This window comes from Triturus cristatus, chromosome 4_2, assembly GCF_964204655.1.
Source record: "Triturus cristatus chromosome 4_2, aTriCri1.1, whole genome shotgun sequence".
NCBI classification, from domain to species: Eukaryota; Metazoa; Chordata; class Amphibia; order Caudata; family Salamandridae; genus Triturus; species Triturus cristatus.
Window position 1 is genome coordinate 871,006,512 of NC_140586.1, and position 23,244 is coordinate 871,029,755.

General features: G+C 46.5%; 1 protein-coding gene across 1 annotated transcript in view; it reads right to left on the reverse strand.

Annotated features, from left to right (window-relative positions):
• The window catches only part of CCDC17 (coiled-coil domain containing 17), a 507,736-nt gene that overhangs the window by 232,749 nt on the left and 251,743 nt on the right, over nucleotides 1-23,244 (reverse strand). Inside the window, exons 17-18 of the mRNA XM_085602872.1 lie at nucleotides 14,994-15,183; nucleotides 10,090-10,193 (exon numbers count right to left, since the gene is read on the reverse strand). Coding sequence (XP_085458998.1) covers nucleotides 10,090-10,193; nucleotides 14,994-15,183 — 294 coding nt within the window. The remainder of the gene's footprint in view (nucleotides 1-10,089; nucleotides 10,194-14,993; nucleotides 15,184-23,244) is intronic.

Consider the following 23,244-nt stretch of genomic DNA (forward strand, 5'->3'; position numbering starts at 1 on the left):
CGTGGTGCCTTTGATTGAGAGCGTGGATGGTGTGTGTGTCACCGAGCCGGAAGCCATTGTCTCCTGCTTCGCGGACTATTTCCGCGAAGTCTACTCCCCGGTTTCTCCCTGCTCGGAGGAAGATTCTCATGCCTTGCTTCGGGACATCGCACTGCCCTCCCTTACGGTGGAGGACAGGGATTCGCTGGACGCCCCGCCCACCTCGGACGAAATTGCCTCGGCTATTCGCTCGATTGCATCCGGCAAGGCCATGGGCCCCAATGGTATTCCCATTGAGCTATACAAACTACGCCCGGATGTGTTGGCGCCCCACCTGCGCGCGATGTTCCTTGCGGCCCACTCGCGGGGCTCCCTCCCGCCGGACCAGCGTCTGGCTACAATTGTGGTGATCCATAAGGAGGGGAAGCCCCGTGAACGGGTCACATCCTATCGGCCGATCTCGCTTTTGAACGCGGAGCCCAAAATCCTCGCCAAGGTGTTGGCCAACCGGTTGGTTGGCGTGGTGGGTGATTTGGTCCACCAAGACCAATCGGGCTTTATACCACACCGCAACACGGCGCTTAATCTGCGGCGCTTACACGGGGTGCTCGCGCGTGTCCCATTTGTGCGGGAGCCGGCCATCTTGGCGTCCTTGGACGCCACCATGGCGTTTGATACGCTCGAATGGCCATATATTTGGGCGATGCTGGCGAAGTTTGGGTTCGGCCCGGGTTTCGTCAGCTGGGTCAAATTGCTATATTCGGGCCCGTTGGCGCAAGTGGTGGTGAATGGGCGAGTATCGGCCCCATTCGCGCTGGGGCGGGGCACGCGACAGGGTTGTCCCCTGTCGCCTCTCCTGTTCGCCCTGGCCATGGAGCCCCTGGCGGAGTGGCTGCGGTGGCACCCTTCTATCCGTGGTCTCCGCTGGACCCCCGAGCATGAGGACCGTGTGTCCCTCTATGCTGACGATATCCTTTTGTACCTCGCCTCCCCGCGCAAATCACTGATCGTCCTGGTTGATGTTCTGCGCTCCTTCGGTCGCAACTCAGGCCTGGTCATCAACTGGGCGAAATCCTGTGTCTATGTGCTTTCCGGGGAGGCTCCGGTCCTGCCACGGGCCTGTCCGATCCAGATTGCCTCCCAGGGCTTCCGGTACCTGGGTATATATATCACTCTTGACCCGGAGGCCCGCTATGAGCGGAACTTGCTGCCCCCCCTCCAGCGTTTGAAGGAGGACGTGGTGCGCTGGCGGCGGCTGCCGCTCTCGCCGCTCGGCCGAGCGGCCTTATTTAAGATGATGTCCCTGCCGCGCTTCCTCTACGCCCTCCAGAATACCATGGACTTGGTCCCGGCACGCTACTTTCGTGAAGTGGAGGGCCTCCAGCGGCGCCTGTTCTGGGACGGGAGGCCGCGTATTGCTCTGGCTAAATTGACGCTCCCGTGGTACGATGGAGGGGTCGCCCTCCCGGACATTAAACGGTATTACTGGGCCTCCCAACTAGCTGCAATTAACCATGGCCTTTACGGACCCGCCTTGAACCCGGCATTTGAGATGGACAAGATGCTCCTGCCCGGTGGCGACTATAATCGAGCGCTCTACTCTGGCGCGCCCGACTCCCGTCTGACGGGACCGACGCGTGTCATGGTGCGTGTCTGGCACGCGGCTAATGCAGCTATGGGGTGGAAGGACCGTTTGACCCGAGCGTCTCCGCTGTATGCATCTGAGAGGTTGGGCTCCCTGTGGACGTCGAAGGGCTTCGAGAAGTGGGACACGATCGGAATCAGCACGGTGGGAGATCTCTGGACGAGGGGGGGATTCAAAACTTTTGAGACGCTGCAGGCGGAGTTTCAGCTGCAGGGCAGTGAGTACTTTCGGTACCTACAGGTCCGGCATGCGCTGGGCTCCGTCTTCCCGGATGTTGCATCCATTCCGGAGTCTTCCCCCCTGGAGGACAGAGTGCTAGATGGCCATGTTCCGGACAGCACGATCTCCCTCATATACAAAAAATTGATCAACGATAGATCATGCCTGCTGACTAGTCTCCGCGAGGCTTGGGTTGCCGACGGGCTGGAGCTGGACGACGAGGATTGGATTTCCGCGGTGGCCTCTCCGAAAGAGGTGGCCATCCCGGCTCGCCTTCGTTTCGTCCAGCTCAAGATCCTTCACCGGGTCTACGTGACGGGGCCAAGGCTTCTACGTATGGGTTTTGCCGGTGATGGAATGTGCAAGCGTGGCTGTGGTGCGTTGGCGACTTTCATACATATACTGTGGGAGTGCCCGAAGGTGGAGCGATTCTGGCGTGGTGTGCATGAGGTTCTACGAGTGGTTACGCGTGTCGCGCTGCTGCCTGAAGCGAGGAGATGCTTGCTGAATGTATGGGAACCTAATGATTATTCGGTCCCGCAGACGCGGTGGGTGACTCTGGGATACATGATAGCTAAGCGTGATATTGCTCAATTGTGGGGATCCCAGAGGCCCCCTACGGTGTCGGCCTGGAAAGAGCATATGGATTGGTGTATGTTTCGTGAAAAGGTGGTGTATGTGGCGAGGGGTAAGCCTGGGGCGTGGATGAAACTCTGGGGCCCCTGGAACGCCTACCGCGGGGGTATTTGTGAGCCGCCACTGCTACCGGCTGCCTCGCCTGCTCCGTCTCCTTAGATGGCCCCCCTCCCTCGGCCGCGGGCGCGTGGTCCCCCAATCCCTGATTCACTCCCGTCCCCCTCTTCAGAGTTTTGCCGCTGTTTGGATCCCCCACTTATGGAGCACGTGTTGTCACTTTGGATCGAGGGTTGCCTTGCGGTTGTGGTTTGTTGATGTTGTTTTGTTTTAAGAAAATGGAACCGTACTGTGGGCATGGAGCTATGAGGCCTGCACCATCGATTACCCCTGTTTTCCTACGGTGCACCGCTGAGAGACTTCCTGCTGTATGTATGTACTATGCTTTTGATGCTCTAGCGGCCGGCCGTGTGGTTGTAGGCCCATACCTGTAACTTTTATAAACTGTAATAAACGGTTTCAAAAAAAAAAAAAATAAAAAAAAAAAATAATTGAACAGTGAGAGAAAAAAACTTTAATTAGTATCTCTCACAGCTCAAGCTTAAAAACAGTGCAGTGACAGTTTTCAACAAATAACTGTCTATGAGTAGAAACTAGGGGTCAACATGTTTCAGCTAAAGATGATATATTCATCCTAAGCCTTCTTCAGGACCACAATCGATATTGCTACTGCATTAGTGAAAAACAAATATAAATTAGAAAAGATTGGAACAGATACAACCTAGTCACCTGTATTCAGGGATATGCAAGTCCTCTGCAAGTGACAGATTACTATTAGCATCTGCAAAAGAGTGAAAGAACGATCCATTTGTAAAGGTTGTCACGACTTTCAATGGGACTCATGAGCTCAGAACACCCAATTGATATATAGTGACACATGTAATCATCATCTATGATTTCTGATATTTTATAATAACATGTTTTCATGCTTACCCAGTACATCAAGAGTCGCAAGGTTGCGACGGCCTTTGTCAGCCTGGATCAGGAAAAGGCATTCAACCGCGTTTCCTATGAGTGCATGGACCGGACACTCAGAGCACTGGGGCTGGGAGACTTCTTCTGCGATGTGGTGACCACAATGTATAGAGATATCTCTAGCACGGCATTGGTTAATGGCTGGAAAACGGACCCCTTTCCCATCCTGTCAAGTGTCAGGCAAGGCTGTTCTCTCTCCCCTCTTCTGTTCATCTGCGTGATAGAGCTCCTCGCCGAACGCATCAGACAGAACACGAACATCAGAGGAGTGACAGCTCCAGGAAGCAATGGAAAGGGTGAAGTGAAGTGCTCCCTCTACATGGCTGACGTCTCGGTCTTCTGCACGGACAGACAATCTGTGTAAGAGCTGGAGAGGACTTGTTTCGAGTTTGAAAAGGCGTCAGGAGCGGAGTCCAACAGTGCCAAGTTGGAAACCCCACTCTTTGGCCACTGGACCCCCACCTGAGACCCACTGCATTCTCCATCATGCAGGACTTCCTGAAGATCCTTGGAGTCTGGTGCGGTGGAGAAGGTGCGGCAGAGAAGACATGGGAAGAGAGACTGGTGAAGATGAAACAGAAGCTAGGACTCTGGAGCCTCTAGAAGCTGACGATTAAAGGGAAGTCTTTGGTCCTGCGGAACGAGACCCTGCCAGTGCTCCAGTACATTCCTCAAGTGTGGCCTTTTCAGTCCCCGTATGGCCAAGGCAATCACACAAATGATCTTCTATTTCATCTGGAGCTCGAAGATGGACAGAGTGAAGAGGGAGGTGATGTTCAAGACCCATGACAAGGGAGGCAAGGGAGTGCCAGACATCACCACCATCCTGAGGGGGATCTTTGTGTACCACTGCGTGAAAAGCACCGAGGACCGAAGATGAGAGCCATGTCGGCTTTCTGATGGCACGCTTCTTCCTGTTGCCGAAGTGGAGACATCTCGGATGGGCAAAGTGGGTGAGCTCCATCCCCTACAACTGGGAGACCCCGTGGTTCTACAAAGTAGTAAAGAAGTTCGTCAAGGAGTTTGGACTGGAGGATGCCGCCCCAGCCATGTGGAGATCGTCCAATGCCAGATACATGCAAGGGACGTCAGCAAGCAGTTCGGCGCCCTCCCCTCAGGCACAGCGAATCACGGGTGGGAGAACGTCACCTCCAAGCTCCTGACCAACCAGCACAAAGAAATCGCCTTGAATGGCCATCCAAGGAGGACTTCCAGTGACAGCCTTCCAGAGGACTCAACCGATACAAGTCCAGCCCGAGAGGGTGCACCACAGACGATATGACCTACCATCTCATCTGGGGGTGCTGCTGAAGGCCCTAGGCATGGATCTTAGGACCTGGATGCCTACGTCATGCATCACCTCGGACTCTGTGATGTATGGTCTGTTCCCAGGGACACATGCACTGGGGGATCTCCAGGACTGCTGGAGGCTCCTATGCTGCTTTAAAGATGTTCTTCTGTTTTCCAGGAGACATCGACCCTGGCATGCCGAAAGATTATCCAAAGTCTCCTGCATGACTATGCTGCACTGGACGGATCAGATGAAGACAGCGTCAACGAGGACCCAAAGGGTTCCCCTTGTACCCTTACATGGGGGGCCCTGGAAGGCTAAAGCAACAAAGAAGATGACAACAACACCTGAGGCCCCAAAGGGGTCAACTGGAAAGCCACTAACATCTTTGTCCTTTTTTTCTTTAACCCAGGAACTGGATGGCAACAGGGGAAAGGAGAATGCAGATGAAGACAGGTGGAATAAATGTAAAGTTATTTACTGCATGTATTTGACTAACGTGACCTTTTCCTTTCACAGGCAAAAGGTGAATGGGATAGCTTGTGCACTTGTTGTCAAGTTTGTTACCAACGACTTACGAATAATAGGATGTTGTGGAAGGTGACGATTGATGCATCTGAACCAGAAACGAGGCCCTGACAAAGGCAAAAAAATAATAATAATAGTTCCAGTCTCTTAGCTTAAGGCCTACTACCCAATGCTGTAGAAGGAAGAGGCGAAATATCAATTTCAGGGAGCAACATAATTCTTAATGACTACACACACACACACACACACACATATACATTGTTCCTAGAGGTCCTTCAGTCACATGCAAAATCTTCAAAATTCTTTCACAGAGCTGCAATTTCTCAAAGTGTTACTTGATGTCTCTCTTGAGTCAGATACAACATCCTCAACTTTCTTTCATGAAGCTGCATTAGTAGAGGTCCCTCTCCAGTCAAATGCAAAAACATTGAAATTACTTCATGAAGCTGCAGTACCACTAGTTGTTACTATGTGTCCCCCTCGAGTCAAATACAAGATCACTGACATTATTTTATGAAGCTGCAGTACCACTAGTGATTACTAGGTGTCCCTCTCAAGTCAAATGCAAAAAATATTGAAATTACTTCATGAAGCTGCAGTACCACTAGTTGTTACTCGGTGTCCCTCTCGATTCAAATGCAACATCACTGAAATTACTTCATGAAGCTGCAGTACCACTAGTTGTTACTAGGTGTCCCTCTCGAGTCAAATGCAAGATCACAGAAATTATTTCATGAGGCTGAAGTACCACTAGTCGGTACTAGCTGTCCCTCTCTTGTATAATGCAAAAACATTGAAACTCCTTCATGAAGCTGAGGTATCACAAGTTACCAGGGGTACCTCCCAAGTCAGATGCAGCTGCTTCAAATGACCTTCACCAAGTCTAGGCGCAAACATTTGGGGGCATATCAACAAGGGCTTTATCTCTGCTTTTTTGGCTTTATAAGCCAAAAAAGCAGAGATAAAACTATCGCCCTATCAACAACAGGGTGCTAACACGCAAATTCGCATGTTAGCACCCTTTTATTCTACACTTCCCCTTGCATCTCTAATGAGATGCAAAGGGCACGTTCCAGAGTAAAATAATAGGAGAAATGTCGCTATACGACATTTCTCCTATTACCAAGGATATCGCTAACCCTGTTAGAGATTAAAAAAAAAGCAGCGCTAACCGTGGTTAGCGCTGCTTTGTTACGTCTGGTATTTTTCTGACTTAGCCATGATATCCTATGTAAGGTGGATATCATGGCTAAGTTTGTCTATCCCTATCAGCAAGCTATCGCCAAACCTTGTAGGATTATCGCTGGGTTTCCAGTGATAATCTCACAATTGGCAACTTGCGCTCTGAATTTTATCGCTTTGGAGATAAGCGTTGCTGATAGCACGCTATCTCTGCGATAAAATTCAGAGTTGGCCGGCGATAATTATCCTCACGCTAAGAGTGCTGAGCGATAATTATCGCCGGCCCTTGCTGATCTGCCCCTTTAATGATTTTTGCTTGTTTTCTATAGGCTAAATTAATTTGCCAAAACTGTTTAATAATAATGAGTCAAAATTACAGATTTCAATACATTCAGTAAAGGCATCCTACCATATGTAGAAACTACCGGCCACTGATAAGTAAAGTGACTTTACAATACATCGTTTTGGGTGAATATAGTGGTTGTTTTTCTTATTGCCTCAACATTTTTTCCCTCAAGTTGCAGTTCCACAAGTAGTTAGGAGAGGTTTAGCATAAATCTTTTGTAACTGCTTAAAATGTTAGTCAAAACATGAGGAGGTGTGGCTTCAATCTAAAAATGTGCATATAAAATGTAGTTATCCTAGTGGCATGTTCATTTTCTGTAGTATCCATTAAATGCCAAAGCGGGTTTATTGTGAGGATACCACATTGCAATTTACAATAAATGTTCTGAGAGTTATGGAATTAGTTGATGAAACCTTACGATACATAGGGGACAGCAGTCGCTGGGAAGTACTAGTGTCCAAAAAGTTCTATTCTTGGAGGACTCATTTTTTAGATGTAAGGTAAACGTGTGCACGAGCAAAATGCAGTCACTCATGGAGGGGGGGCTGGTATGTTGATTTATGCCTTGTGCTGTGGTGGAAGGGGGCATTATTTGAGTGACATCTCAACAGACCAATTGTGAAAGAACGTTGATTGGGAGCCCTTATATATGTATGTGTTTTTGTACAATTTGTTTAGAAAACATGAGGCTGGCAAGATAGCTAATGCTGTCTTTAGGCCGACCTAGTAATGAAGGTAGGAAATCATTTTAAATGCAACTGTTAAAAATAGATACAAATATGAATAAATATAATTGAATGTGAAAAAAATATAAATAGTACATATTTAGTATGTAATTATACATTATTTTGAATTTAAAAAATGAATGTAACAAGGAATTTACTTAAAAGTAAATTAGACAAAAGTTTAAGTTATCTTTGTGAATTAGACCCTATGAGTGCATATCTTGTTAACATGAATGCTAGGTCATGGTACCCAATTCTAACATTGATTTTGGCAGTCCAACTAATCTTGTTGGTACGCACTTCAAGTATATGTAACTTTTTAGGAAATCTGTAATGATGTCCTGTATGGTGAACAATCCAGTGAAAGAAAGCTATGACAGTTTACACACCCTCACACACACTTATACTTGGTGATGTTTAAAATGATAACACATTATTCTCTATGCTCCTTTAAGCTCTACACACAACTTGCAGCTCTGCAGTGAGGTTCCCTTAGGATGCAGTGATGTGTAAAGAGCATCCCCAGTGACCACAGTACAATGGAGTGTATTTCTGCTTGTGTTAGGAATCGCGACTTCCATATCGTCTTTGCCTCGAAGGTAACCAATCATTTGCATCCTTTGTAGTCTTCTCGATAGCAATTTAAGATTCAGAGGAGTTACCAGACTCCTGGAATATCCAGTACAGTCACTCAGCAAGGATGGTCAAGACAATGAGCTTCTCAGGTAAAGGAGAGCTCTAGACCAGCCTGAACAGGCTTCAAGCAAAGCTGGCCAGCACAGGGAGATCCAGAGGAGACAAGAGGCCATAGAGAGCTCTGGGTCACACAGTAGAGACCATGAGCAAGAATGTCCACAAAAGGAGCCTCAAAGAAGAATCCAAACCTTGGAGCACTCTACATCACACAGTGCAGATCATGAGAAGCGATGGTCACAAAAGGGAGATTCGGAGGCGGAAGCAGGCTACAGAGAGCTATAGATCGGCCAGTAAAGCCACTCAGCAATGGTGGCCAATACAATGTGGATCATGGGAGGCACCGGGCCAGGGCAGGGCTGTAGTTTTGTCAGGACTTCTCATAAGCAATGATGTTCAATCCTGGGAGGTTCAAAGGAGGCCTATTAGGCCATGCGCATCTCTAGATTATCCAAAACCAGGTGAGCTACTGGGTCATGAAGAGATCTAGATGAGCCAGTGCAACCGATCAGCATTAGTGGCCCTCACACCCCGAAGTGGAGGAAGATGACGCATTTGTAGGAGGCCCTGGAGCAGCTATGGGCTAATGCCTACGCAGCTCTAAGACCACTTTGATCTGTAGCCCGATGTTTAATAATGGTACTTCCCGCGCGCCAAGTGACATTCAGGGGCAGTAGCCCCCTCTATGACTTAGTTGCCCCACAGAGATAGTAGTCGCATTGATTTATCACAAAATGCACGTAACTGACACACCTGGGGGGCAGGGGGTTGCAGGGCGCGGGGTTGGTAGGGCTGGAAAGTTTCACTGGTTGCAAATATTTGGTGTGATGACTGCAGGCAATGCCCGAACAGTTGATCTGGACATCGCATGGTGCTCCAGTTATGCCATAGATAACTTGCATTGCACTGTGACCTTGATCCCTATTGGGGTATGTAACCGAAACCCCCCTTGTTATTTCGGATGTACGAAAATCAATAAAAATTGTTTTAAAAAAAACATTTTTGGACCACACACAGATCTAAGGGGCATATCAACAACAACCGGCGATAATTATCGCTAAGCGCACTTAGCGCTAGGATAATTATCGCCGGCTAGCGTGAATTTTTATCGCTGAGATAGCGTGCTATTAGCAACGCGTATCTCAATAGCGATAAAAATCCTCACGCTAACAGGCTAACGTGAGATTATCGCTGGAAACCCAGCGATAATCTCACGTTACCTTGTTGATAGGGACAGGCAAACTTAGCCATGATATCCTCCTTCCATAGGATATCATGGCTAAGTCAGAAAAATACCAGACGTAAAAAAGCAGCGTTAACCGCGGTTAGCGCTGCTTTTTTTCTCTCTAACAGGGTTAGCGAAATTCTTGATAATAGGAGAAATGTCGCTTAGCGACATTTCTCCTATTATTTTACTCTGGAACGCCCCCTTTGCATCTCATTAGAGATGCAAGGGGAAGCGTAGAGTAAAACGGTGCTAACATGCAAATTTGCATGTTAGCACCCTGTTGTTGATAGGGCGCTAGTTTTATCTCTCCTTTTTTGGCTTTTAAAGCCAAAAAAGCAGAGATAAAGCCCTTGTTGATATGCCCCATAGGGAGCCACTAGGACATGGGGAAATCTAGACCAGCCAGTGCAGCCTCGCAGCAATGATGGTCAACAGGGAGATCCAGGGGAGTAGGCCATGTTGGGATCTAGATCAGACAGTATAGCTCATGAGCAAAGCTCTTCAACAGTGAGATTCAGGAGGTGGCCCTGGTCCCTGGTAGGCCTCTTGATCCCGCCTAAAACTACGGGTATAATCAGTACTTACCAGCACAGAGAAATTGAGAGGCGGCGGCACAGGGGCATGATAGAGGGTCAGGTCGTGGACCCCCGTGTTCCAGTCCACTCTCCGATATCCGTTTTCCATGGCATCTAAGATTTAAGACAATTAACTGGTCAACTGAAATATAAAACAAACTCCAAAGGGAACATACATATGAATCTTAAACGATCACTGAATCATTTGTGTCGGTATGGTATTGTCTTAGCGAGTTCTTCTGAGAAGAATAAAAGCGCATAATCAAAGTGAAATCACTTTGCACACATCAAGTTGAGCAAGAACTCTGTACACCTAGAGAACACTAACATAACTTTTCAGCACACAAAGTATCTGTTATAGGAAGAGACTGACTTGAGACATACAAGACATGGGCCAAGGAGCCCTCAATCAAAGCCAGACTTGTTGTAAGAAGTTCTGCTATTGGTCTAGAGGAGTTAAAGCCCTACTCAAGCACCAACCACAATCCGTGCAGTTCTCCCTCTTCCCCTGAGTTTGGTTCTAATCTGTCTAGGGTGACAAAGGCAAGGGCAGGCCTGGTGTCAGGTACCTTTGTGTGTACTGCAGGCAGAGCCCTTTGAAGTGCATTGAGGGCAGTGTACAGCTCCTCCCCAGCCATCCTGCCAGGAAGGCCCTCCCTCTCACACCTAGGCTACCTTTGTCTCACAGTCTGGAAGCAACACAGAACCCACAGCAGGGCAGCCATTCACAGTCATGCGACCCAGGACACTGGCAGAGAGGCATATTTGGTTGGGGCAAAAAAATGCCAACTTTCTTAAAAGTGGCTTATCTAAAATGGGGACTTTAAATCCAACAGCACCATTAGAGAGGCTTTTACATTTTAATTCATTTGAGTGTAAACAGAATTTCTCTAGTTGCTCCCAATCTGGTTAGCTCTTATTAAATGTAATCCATTAACCCAGTGTTAGTATATGGGAGAGGTAGCCTCACAACAGTGAGAATCGACTTTAGGAGTTTTTCACTGCCACAACATGCAAAACTTAAACCCGCATGCCCTACACTGCCCGAGTGGTGGTTAGGACCTACTTTAGGGTCATTTATAAGGTCTGACAAGTGATTTATTTTGCCAATTTAGAATGACTGTTTAAAATTACGCCACAGCCTGCACTGGCAGGCCTGAGACATGCTTTTAAAAGGCTTCTTTAGTGCGTGACACAATGAGTGCTGCAGCCCAATAGTAGCTTTTAAATTACTGGGCGTGGGTAGATGTAGGACCATATACTAGGTTTTAAAATGTTTAAAGGAGAGAGACTAAGCACTTTACCACTTTACCACAAAAGTGCACAGATTCCTAAAGCCAACAAAAACAAGGCAGAGGAAAGTAAAAAACAGGGGCAACCCTGCAGAAAGGGCCAGGTCCAGCACTGGTACATATAATACCTTTCAGGCAGAGATAGAGGGGATGAAGTTGGAGAGGGATTTGGGGAGGTTGTTGTGTCGAGGCCGGTGGTGTAGGATTTCGGAAGACCAGGATGCTCCTGAGATCTTGTTCCAGTCTCATCGTGAAGATTTGACGATAGTGTTCCATGTTGCTGATAGCGCTTTCCAAGGTGGTGGAGCATTGGAGGAAGATGATAGCGATTCGGCTTAAGGTCTGTTTGTCCTGTCTAGCAATCTTGTATCTAGGGCTGGTTGTCATGCTGATTAAGGGGGACGATTAGAAAGTCAACCAGATTTCAGTCAGTAAGAGCAGGTCTGGTCAGCAGCCGTGTAGCAGGTCCTAAATTTCACTGGAGAATTTAGTGGGGTTATGAGTTTTGAGTAGTATGCAGGACAGCGAGAGGTGTGGTGCAGTGGGGGACGGGTGTGTGTTGTCATGTGCTTTGATTGTAATGGTATGTGAAATGCGTTGGTGGAGGCCAGTGGGTGTGGGAGGGTGCATGTGAAATGGCAAGTGGCGCAGGAGAGCGAACCATCAGTGGTGGGCAGCGAGGTGTGGCAGAAGACCTGAAAGATGTGACTGGGGTTCAGGGCATGGAGGGTGACCGTGGAGCAGTGATAGGGACAGTACTAGGGGTCCAGGCAGTGGGCGCTAGGAGCGGAAGGACATAGACTCTCCCTCTCTCAAAAGGCACCAGACACTTGGACCAATTTCTCTGCCTTTGTGATCGAAGTCCCCAGATGGATAAAAACAAATGCCTCAAGCTCAACACAGACAAGACGGAAGTAGTAATCCTCAGCAAAGACTTCTCGCTCTGGGACTCCACCTGGTGGCCTGTTGAACACAGACCCACAACTCACCAGGCAACCCATGCAAAGTGCCTTGGACTACTAATCAACACCCAGCTCACCATGACCGGCCAAGTACAGGGAATCTCCATTTTCTACTTCCACACACTCAAGATATTGAAGAAGATTTTCAAATGGCTCCCCATCAACACTCACAGAACCATCACGAAAGCCCTTCTCATCAGCAAGTTGGACTACGGCAATGAACTGACCAGAAGACTTCAAACCATACAAGACTCAGCAGCCAGGCTCACATTCAACCTTCATCCTCCCACCCCAAACTCACGTCAACCCACACCTCGAAGAGCTCCACAGGCTCCCAATCCACAAACAAGCACTCAAACTCCTCACACACACATACAGAGCCATATTCAACTATGGCCCTAACAACCGCATGAACTTCCACAAACCTACCAGACAACTCCGCCCAGCGGATTACCACACACTGCCTGCATACGCAGAACCAGATCCGGCGGTCATGCCTTATCCTACCTCACTGCTAGAGCCTGGAACGACCTGCCCCTACACATCAGAGCCTCCTCCTCCTCAGTTCTTGAATTCCACCAGAAACTAAAGACCTGGGGGCATATTATCAAGACAGGCGAAAATATTATCACCGCTTTAGCGGCAGAAAACTGCCGCTAAAACGGCGATAATGGGCTTGATAATATGCTCTATAGAATTCCAATTGAAGCTCAGGTTAGATATCTTTCACATCTAACATGGGCTTCAATTGGAATTCCATAGAGCATATTATCAAGCCTGTTATCACCGTTGTAGCAACGGTTTTCTGCCGCTAAAGCGCCGATAATTTTATCGCCTGTCTTGATAATATGCCCCCTGGCTCTTCACCTAGCCCAGACCCAGGCTCGGCCCTTACAGCTCCGGTAGCATGATACTCTCCTAGGTGAGTTGTGTGCTACATAAATACACACAACACAACAAAGCTCAACAGCACTGCATTGTGCGAATGGGATAAAATTGCACGGCAACTGATTTAGCAAGAGTAGCATGCCGGGGATATCATCTGGAATGCACATGCTAAAAGAGCTGTTTTACAGTAATATTCTGGGTAAGCTACAGCGTAAAGGTGTGCCAGAGATGCCTTATGTGAGAATTGTACTCCAAGTAAACATTAGGTACCAATTTCAGGGAAGCAAGTAAAGTCGCTGAGCTGCATTGCGTAAAAGGAAGAGAGCAGAAATGTGCCATATCTACTTAGATAACGAGGACCAGTGTTTATTACAAGACCCCATCGACTGATAATGCCAGATCCTACTCTGGAGTTTTCTTTTATTCTTTATGCAGTTGTTGTTTTCCCTGCAGTTACTGGTAAGGGATGTGGTGTCTTACAGGTGGCCTACAGGCACCAAAAGACCCACAGTACGACTGTATTTATACAGCCACTTTTCTTACAGAGACTGGCCACCCACCACCTAGTCCACGGCACGCCTTCCCTTAGATTCACTGGTCTGGTTGTAATAAAAGCTACATTTGCCACATTGTACCACAACAGATCCTTTCCAAGCCACAGGGTGAACCCTGTTCTCAAGGGCTGTGTCTAGAGTGTCGGCTCAGTGCATAAATGGTAACCCTTTAAATAATGACATGAAAATGTAACTTGTGGATATTTCTGACAACATGACATGAAAGCAGCCACCGTGGACTTCTTTGCAACAATGACAATGCCTTTGAAGTCCCAAATCTCATGCACCAATACACTGCGTCCAACACTGCCCGCCATTCTCAGCGCACTACTAGCCCAATGTACTGCAGCGCGACCAGTATCCCACGTGATCTTTGATACCCTGTGCACATGCCCAGTCTTCTCGTACTGCAATAGTTGTGGATTATGTCCTTTATTGTAGACATTCACAACTGACACGTTTCGCCCATACAAACTCGCTGATGAGCTATTTCATGGTTCTCTAGAGAATACATTTGATATCAGTCAAGTCAAGAAACAAGATGGATATGTGACTAACAGACATTGCAAACTGACCCATGATCTGAGGAAACTTCCTCCTCCTGATATAGTTTGCTACAAAAGGACCACTAAGCTCTTGCTATCACCTGATCATCTTTTCAAGTGTTTTCAAAAGTGGATAAGAATGTGAGTGTAATACAAAGTTGGACAAAAGTGTCTAAGAGCCTAAATATACCAAAAGTGAGTTATATAAATGGAGTAGTAGAAATAAAAAGGTTAGACGAGGAAAAAACGTTTTGTTATTCTAATTCAAAGTAAGATCTAATTGAATTAAGGTCAATCAAGAAGGTAATAAAAGTCATTGAAAAAAACAAGTGGGAAGAAACATCCATAGCCTCCTCTTAATGATGGTGACTTGGAGAAGAGGACAGTCCCCCCAAGGATACTCCACCCTCACTAAATAGGATGAAGGAGTGATGCTGTGCATGGGAACTGCAGGGAGGGTCTCTGCTATGGGAACTAATTAGAGTTACATTCACCTTGCACATGGACATGAGCAGTGTAAAACGAACTAACAGGCAGAATGTATCATCAGCGCTGGCCAAAGGGGAGAACAAGCTAGAGGCGATGGTATGGAGGCACATATATAAACACTAGGACTATGAGTGAACAGGCAGCTTGAACTATGATACATCCATCAACCAGGAGCGCATCATACCTGGTGGTGATGGTATGGGCTTCGTCAGTCGGAGTACAGCGAAGGCCACAGCCCATTCCTCACTGGCCAATTGTGGCTCCGTACTCTGCAACACCTCCCATGGTGGCCCGCCTGGGCTTCCACTAGGCCAAAGGTAAAAGCGGACAACCAGGATCATGTCCTCCAGTGGTGAAACGTCGTAGAAAGTCATCTGCGTAGAAGAAAGAGAAAATTGGAAGTCATGTTATGCAATCCAAAGCTTGTGCACCAGAAAGCCAGTTAACTCAGGGAGTAGACGGTGCCTTGCAGCATGTATTCTACCGCTTGTATGTCATGAAACCAGTCACCTCAAGGAGTAGAAGGTGACTTGTGGCATGTCATCTATTGCTTGCATACCATGAAACCAGTCAACTCAAGGAGAAGAAGGCGCCTTGTAGCAATTCATCTACTGCTCACGCACCATCACCCCAATAAACCAAAGATGAAGGGGGGTTCCTTGTGGCATGTCATCTTCTGTTTGTGCACCCTAACTGTCTCAACTGAAGGAGGAGACACTGTTTTTTGTGCCTTCACTCTGCTTCCTCTCTGGATTCCTGCCTGGACAGAGGGTTTACATTAGTCTCTAGCTCCTCGCGGATTGCCCATGAATCCCAGACATTGACTACCTAATGCGCGGATCCCTGGGCAGGCGCACGCTCCTCTATAGCTAGTCCACTGGACAAATATCACCCATATCAGCGATTGGACCCTGTTACTCAACAGCTTTAGGTGACTAGCCTGATGATTATTCTTTTTTACGGCCAGCAACTCAGACTCTTGCACATTACCTGCTCAGGGACCGGTTCTATTAACAAAAAGTGACGTCAAAGGACACCTGGGATATCATTCTATATCCATCTTTGCAGACTGCAGTCAAGGCTGCTTCCCCCAGTGTTCTCTCATCTCAGCAGCCAGCTGTTCACCGGCTCCAAAGAGGGCTGTGGTTTGCTTTAGTCCAGGGGCGAGGCTTTTTTACACACACCCTCTGGTTTCAGTGTTTGTAGTACATCCGCTCAACCCATATACCTTACACAGGGGTTTTAGTGGGAATCAGTGAGACTCACTGGTAGCTGGAGAGGCATTCTTCTCTCAGAAGGCAGCCTCCTCAAGTAGCCTGGTGAGCCTCCACCATCGTGAGCTGCAAACCTGTGACCTGCATCAACTGCAGTGAGTTCAACACCTGAGTATTATACTGACTGCTGCTGAGGCTGGTCCAACGGCACGCTGCAGACAGCATCTGCGTCAGGAGCCGGTCCACCAGGAATGGAGGTAGCCCAGCGCCAGACACACAACTTCTACAGCAGTAACTACAGTGCATACCAGAGGGGCCCACACAAGACCCACCTCTAGCATAATAACTTGTTTTTGTTATATAGCACTTGGAGCTGTACTTCTGACATTTCTAACTACTAATACTTAATGTACAGTCCTTGCAACGTGGAAAGCTGATATTAGATCCCATCACCTAGATCACTGTGGATGTCAGAGGTAATATGTAACTCACTGAGCTACCTTGCTGGCTTAACATGAAGAATCAACAGCAAAAAATCAATGTGTCGGTTTATTGGAAAATAACTTAACAGGAAAGAGCCATGACCTTGGGACCCCCCTGTACCTTAATGGGTTCAACTGTGATGTCTAACATGTAAAGAATTGAGTCGTCTTTCTGGATGGGATTATGGATAGTGCGGTAATACCACACTTTTCCCTACGCACGTTTGCATGTAAATCTTAGCAAAATATGTGCATGAAAAATACCAGGGCCCAGAATTTAAAACAAACGACTTTGAGCCAGGTTTGCGTTACAGTTTTAACAGAAACCCTACACAAAGTGTTATGTTGGTATTTACAATCCAACGCATATTGCTGGTCATTACTGCATTACTTTGGATCAAGGCAGAGTTCCATCGGTGGTCACTGGACCTTTTTGTGTATCCACCCATAGGTTTTTATGAAAATCCCTATCTGCAAAGACTTTTAGAGAGGGATTCACGCCAAATTCCTATGCCTCCTCACATGCGTAAGGAGCAACGTTTTCATTTCTCATTGTTTTTCCCTCTTCGAATGTGTTCTGCACTGTAAAGTACACATAAAAAGAAGGGACACCTTAAAGCATATTTCTGGTACAGGAAGGTACACCTTCCACTACAAAATACAGTATTTGTATGAGCACCAGGGTGCACTTTAGTTTAGTTAAATTGTCTTTTTATTAGTGCAGTTTGTGTGTGTGGTTTTGAGAAGAATGAAAAAGATTTGTTTCTGATCACCACGGTGTTCCTGGATCGCTGTTGCGGGACTGTTAGTATCCCAAAAGCATAGACACTAGTTCAACTATATATTTGGTGGGATGCTACGGGACTACGAAAACCTTTCTTTCACATTCAAGCATTGGTGTGTTGAACTAAGTTCACTCATGTCACCCTTGGGTGAGAAACCAAACCTTGTAGAGCTGAGCCAGAGACTCACTTTATGCAACAGCCCCTCACGTGACTCGTCAAGACCTTGTATCTGAATTTCAGGTCAATGTCGAATCTCTCTAGTGTTTCTCCAAGGAACAGCCCTCAACTCTCTCAAACGCCTTCTATGCGTCTAAGGTGGAAGAAGATGATGGAGATTTCAGTGAACATTATTCAGTAAATGTAAGATATTTTTAGTGTTGTCTTCTCATCATGTGTTGAATATAAACTTCGACTAATGAGGTCTATGAGGCCAGGCTGGATTAGCTTCAACTGAGCAGCCAAGATGCCTGAAACATTTTAGAATTTACATTTGTTGAAGATATGAGTTTCCATGAGCCACACAGCACAGGGTCTGGTCCCACCATGGAATAATTACTATGTGTGCTCCTCTCATAGCAATGGCAGTTTTCCTAGAGTTTCCAAAAGAAATAAACAATCTAGACAGTAAAGCGATGAGAGAGCCACAGAAGACTTTATAAAATGAAGCGGAGAAACTAGCTGGCCTGGAGATCTGGCCATTTTAAGCAGAGCAATGGCGCTCACCACCGCCACCATTGATACTGGTCGATCCAGGGTCTGTGCTAGGTCCTGTGACAGCAATTGCAAGTGAGGGTTGACCAAGGAATCTGACACCTGATCTGGGGAATCTTCCTCCTCTCCATATACTTTGCTACAAATGGTACAACATGCTCTTGCTATCAACCGATCTTCTTTTCTCAAATTTCTTTTCTCATCTTTAACCCTGGTGATTCATTTGCACATAGTTTTGGTCTAAGTTTGTGCACCAGTAAGTGCCCTGTCATGCCCCCCACACCCACCACAGTAGTATTGTTGTTACTAAAAGATCCATGGTCAGCCTTGTCCATATTCAAAATTTTCACTTGAGCTGTCAAGGTCTCCAACCTCTTGCTACTCTGAGAGAATTCCAGAGCATCCTTTGATCAATTCCCTCTTTATTGTTCTCTGCAATATAAATTTGCATCCTGTTTTCCTCTTCTTTCTTAAGGTTTACATCATAAAGGAGAGAATTGTGTTCAGGTGAACCTCTAGTAGTGGCCAAGTTGATGTTGATCAGAGTGTGGTCCAAAAAGGTAGTGAGCCCTATTTCTGTATCACTAATGAGGTGGAGTACTGAGGGGCTCAGGAAGACACGTCTATTGTAAGTCTTGTGCAGCATAGTCAGTTTCATCTGGCTGTAGGATCTCCAAACATCTACCAGGCCTATGGTGGTAACCACTCACAACCCACTACGCGACCCTCTCTCAGCGCCGACCTATCCTCGCTTACAATCGTTTGATGAAGGGCAGCGTCGCGGGCCTTCCTGCTGCGCTGCCCTACGTCAAAAGAAAGGGCAGGAATGTGCCGTATCTATAATATATGGCGCATTCCTGTCCATTACCCAAGAGCCAACGCAGGCACCCTTGCACCATGGTGAAAGGGTGTTTGCGTTTTGGGGGGGGTTGTTTTGGTGCAGGCGGGACACCATCCTGCATAAAAACAATCAATGGCGGTGATCTCCAGTTTCAATGGAAAAAGTAAAAAACGAGGAGAATAATGTTATCTCTCTTCGTTGTGCCTCCCTGGCGAGACGTAGGCATTAGAAGCATTCTCAGGTTTACGAAATCTCATAAATCTGGGAATGTGTCAAATTCCATGGGTGTTACGTGGGAATACCCATCATAACGCCATGGCATAGCTCCTTATCGCAGGGTGAGCCACTGCAGCGACTTGCACTGTGTTGCCTCAGTCCAAATCTACAAGGCCATGAAAAGCCACTCGTTGCTTCACGTGGCCTTGTAGATATGGCTCTGCAGTGTGCGCCGCCGGACCATCACTAAAAGTAATTTGTATATTTGTAAAGCGCGTCATTCATCCCAAGGGACATCACGGCGCTAAGAAGTACTAACCGAGTATAGGCGGGGGAAGAAGTTTCTAGATAACAATTTAGTGGTTAGGGAATAGATATGTTTTTAGTTTTTTCCTGAACATTAAGTATTCTTCAGTCAGATGCAGCTCTAAAGGAAGTATATTCCAATTCACAGCTGCTACTTTAGAGAAAGATCTATCGCCCATCCTAGCCTTGGTTGTGCGTTTGACTGAGGCCAATGCCTGATGGCGCGATCTCAAATTACACAAAGGGGTATGGAATTTTAATCTTCCATGCTGAATTTGGGGGCCAGTTTTATATAGAGCCTTGTGTGCAAAACACATGAGCTTAAAATTGTCTCTTTGACGTACGGGTAGCCAGTGTAGTTCTTTCAAGCAAAAAGAGGCAGAACTATATCGGCTTTTTTTACATACAAGTTTAGCAGCTGCATTTTGGACTACTTGCAATCTAGTGAAAAGAAAATCGGCCGTGCCCATATATAGTGCGTTGCCATAGTCCAAATTACTCTTCAGTAAAGCCTGTGTCACAGTTTTCCTATAGTTCCAAGGGATCCATGGAAAAAGTCTTCTGAGAAGTTTTAATATAGCAAAGCTTTTTCCACATAGTGAACGCACCTGATTCTGCATAGACAGGGCATTATCAAAGATAAAGACCAAATTCTTGGCGGCCTGCCTAGGTTCAGGAGCAGTTCCCAAAGCCTGGGGCCACCAACTGTTATCCCAAATTGTCTGGGCTCCTCTGAAAAGTAGAATCTCTGATTTTCCGGCATTGAGTTTTAGACAATGTCCAGACATCCAATTTGCTATTTCAGTAAGACAATTGATAAGGTTGTCCTTAGAGTTCCCTTTATGTAGCTTATCCGACAGAGGAATTATCAGTTGTGTGTCGTCAGCAAAGGAGCATATATCAAAGCCCCATTTCCTGCTGATGTCTGCCAAGGAGGATACGTATATATTAAAAAAGAGTAGGGCTCAGAGTAGCTCCCTGTGGTACTCCATAATCAATGTTCTTAGCCGTGGAAGAGTATGTTCCCATTTGGATTATCTGGGTTCGAGAAATGACGCGAACCATGCTAAAACATTTGAACATATTCCTTTTTCATGTAGAATTCGCAATAGTTTGTTATGGGATACAGTGTCAAAAGCTGCTGTAAGATCCAGAAGGATCAGTGCCACCGTTTTACCCTGATCGACTAGAGATCTGATATTATCTGATACAGCTAATAAAGTAGCCTCAGTACTGTTATTAGCCCTGAAACCGGTTTGGGAGAGGTCAAGTAAATTATTGGATTCAATAAAGGCCGTGAGTTGTTTATTAACCAATTTCTCTAGGACCTTCGATAAATACGGTAGTTGTGATATCGGTCTATAATTAGCTGGATCATAGATTTCAAGGCCTGGCTTTTTTAAAAGTGGAAAGACAGCTGTTTCTTTTCCAAATATCCAGAAAGCAGGCAAGTTCTAATGATTGATTAAGGACTTTAGTAACATGAGGACAAAGTGTTGAAACCAGCCGTGAAAAAATAAAATGTGGACAGGGGTGCAATGGGGAGCCTGCCTTGATTTCAGTCATGGCTTTGGCCACTTGTTCTTCAGAAAAAGGGGTCAGCCTATCTAGATGGCTGTGGGCTGCGGGATGAGGAGCTAATTTTTCCCAATCCTTGGATTTACAGTTTGCGTCTGATTTTCTCTCCAATTGACCAGAAACCTTTGTATCCCTTCATCCCAAATCCTACACTAATAAAAAACTTGAAATAAGAGGAAAGGGCCTCTTATTCTCCCTGAGTTTATCCTGCCATTTCCAGCTGCTCTCAGGAATACCTGTCTCACCAATGAAAAGTTTAAACTGCACCTGCCACCCCCTCCCCCTTGACTCCCTAGTCCTGTTCAATCCTCTCACACATACCCTAGAGGGATCTGCAGATTCAAGTTTTTCGTCCTGCTGTCTGTGCTTTTGAGATCCACAGTATCTTCACTTACACTTCTCAGGTGTGGAATCGCAGTAGCCTTGTTAGACGCAATGCCTTCCAAAGATGCTTTCCTTCACCTGTTGCCACAGAGATCAAGGTGTTTGTAGGCTATCGCCGCACTGGTTTCTGTCTGGGGTTTGGCTCTGCATCCTCAGCTAGGTCCAAGATTCATCTGGCCTCCCTGAGGAATCTCACAAATGTTTATTTTTCTTTTTGTTTGAAGATCAAGCAAAAGGTAGGTCCTCATTGGTAGGGAACTTGTAGTGAGCCGTAGGTGTTCAATGATCGGTTTCACACCCATCGTCCTTCTGTTGTGATGGTGAAAGTGCACCATACATCCCCGGAAAGATATCTTTACATTGCCTTGAGCGCTTCCTTTTCCATGTAAACGTGTTCTCTTATGGGAAAACCTTGATGAGTCTTTCCTGTGGCTCCTGTTCCAGCTTGGTGAGTGTTATCCAGCCTCAGAGGGGGGTCCATTCTTGGATGTCTTTGTAGTGTTGGACTACTTGGTGCAACAGATGTCTCGGACATGTGGGATGAGGAGATGGCAAACATTTTATTTCACTCTTAGCTGCTAGAACAGTACATCCACAATCCCAAACTACAGCAGTACCGGCCTCTTCTTTCTCCCTACTAGAATGGCCCCCTGTCTTGTCCCATTCATGTATCTCCCACCTAGTCATTCCATGCCTCAGGAAGAGGTGTTCTGTTACAGGCTGCCCCCTTGAGAAGTCCTTTGTTCATTTCACTGTTTGGCTTGCTAGTGCTGCCACTACACCTTTGCACACCCCATGCTAGAGAGAGGAGAGAGAAGAGTACAGAGCGAGAAGAGTACAGAGAGAGAAAACGGCAAACAAAGCCAAAAATTAAAACACAGCCCAGAGTGTTTCTTCCGCTGCACGTGCTGATTGATGTCTTCACACTTCTTGGGAGAGTCTCGCAAGTTTTCAGCACACCTTGGGAGTCTCAATTGATTAGTTTCTTCCCTTTCTGCAAGTGTGTTTGATTTGACATCTTCCTCAGATCTTGTTCTTCAGACTTCCTTCGTTGAATGATGGTACATCTTGAAGTGGGACACATTTTGGATAATTCCTCATTCACTGCCCCTGCTATTATCATTGATCCTTCCAAACTACTATTTGCACTAGCTTGTTGTCATACCAGGCACTCACTTTCTTGGCCTGCATCTGTTTCACTAACATCCACTCATCCTCCTTGTTGTAGGACAAAAATGCTTTTCTCTGTATGTAAACATATAGCTTCATCATTTTTATTGGCTTTTTGGACTTCATCCGCAATTGTCTTCTGGGCATTCCAGCATGGTATCCGTGAGAGTCTCACCTGAGCATGAGTGTCGCTGGGCGTTGACTCATGGTGCTGTGTGGGGTGTTCTGGTATGCTCTGGTGATTTTGATGAGTGTTTGCTGAATGGAATAATGACTTGAATCAGCTGGGTTGTGGGACTTTTTGTGGTTGACATGAAACATTTATTCATTCCATTTGCTTCCACTATAGGGGGTGATTTTCCAGTGTTTTAAGTTTAGAGAAGTTGTGAATCGATCAAAAGAATGGGTGTAGAAGGGAAATGGGCGCTCATATGACAGTCACAGCAGTAATATATCTTCCTCAAAATTATATGGCGGTGCTCTCATAGCGGGGAGCGGTACACCCAACACCCCCAACTGCAATCCTAGGATTGACCAACAGAACTTGACAATATGATGCACACGCAATGTATCATGAATCTGAGTACAAAACATTTTCAGCAAGCAGGACGTCTTTTCTTGGTTTGTGGATTTATTTTCAGGTGCTGTAGCCTCTTCTCAGAACTATAGCCAACACGTGTTTCGTCGTATGGGGGGTGTCCCCACGACTTCCTCAAGGCTATATGAATCCATAAGTCTTTCGCATCCA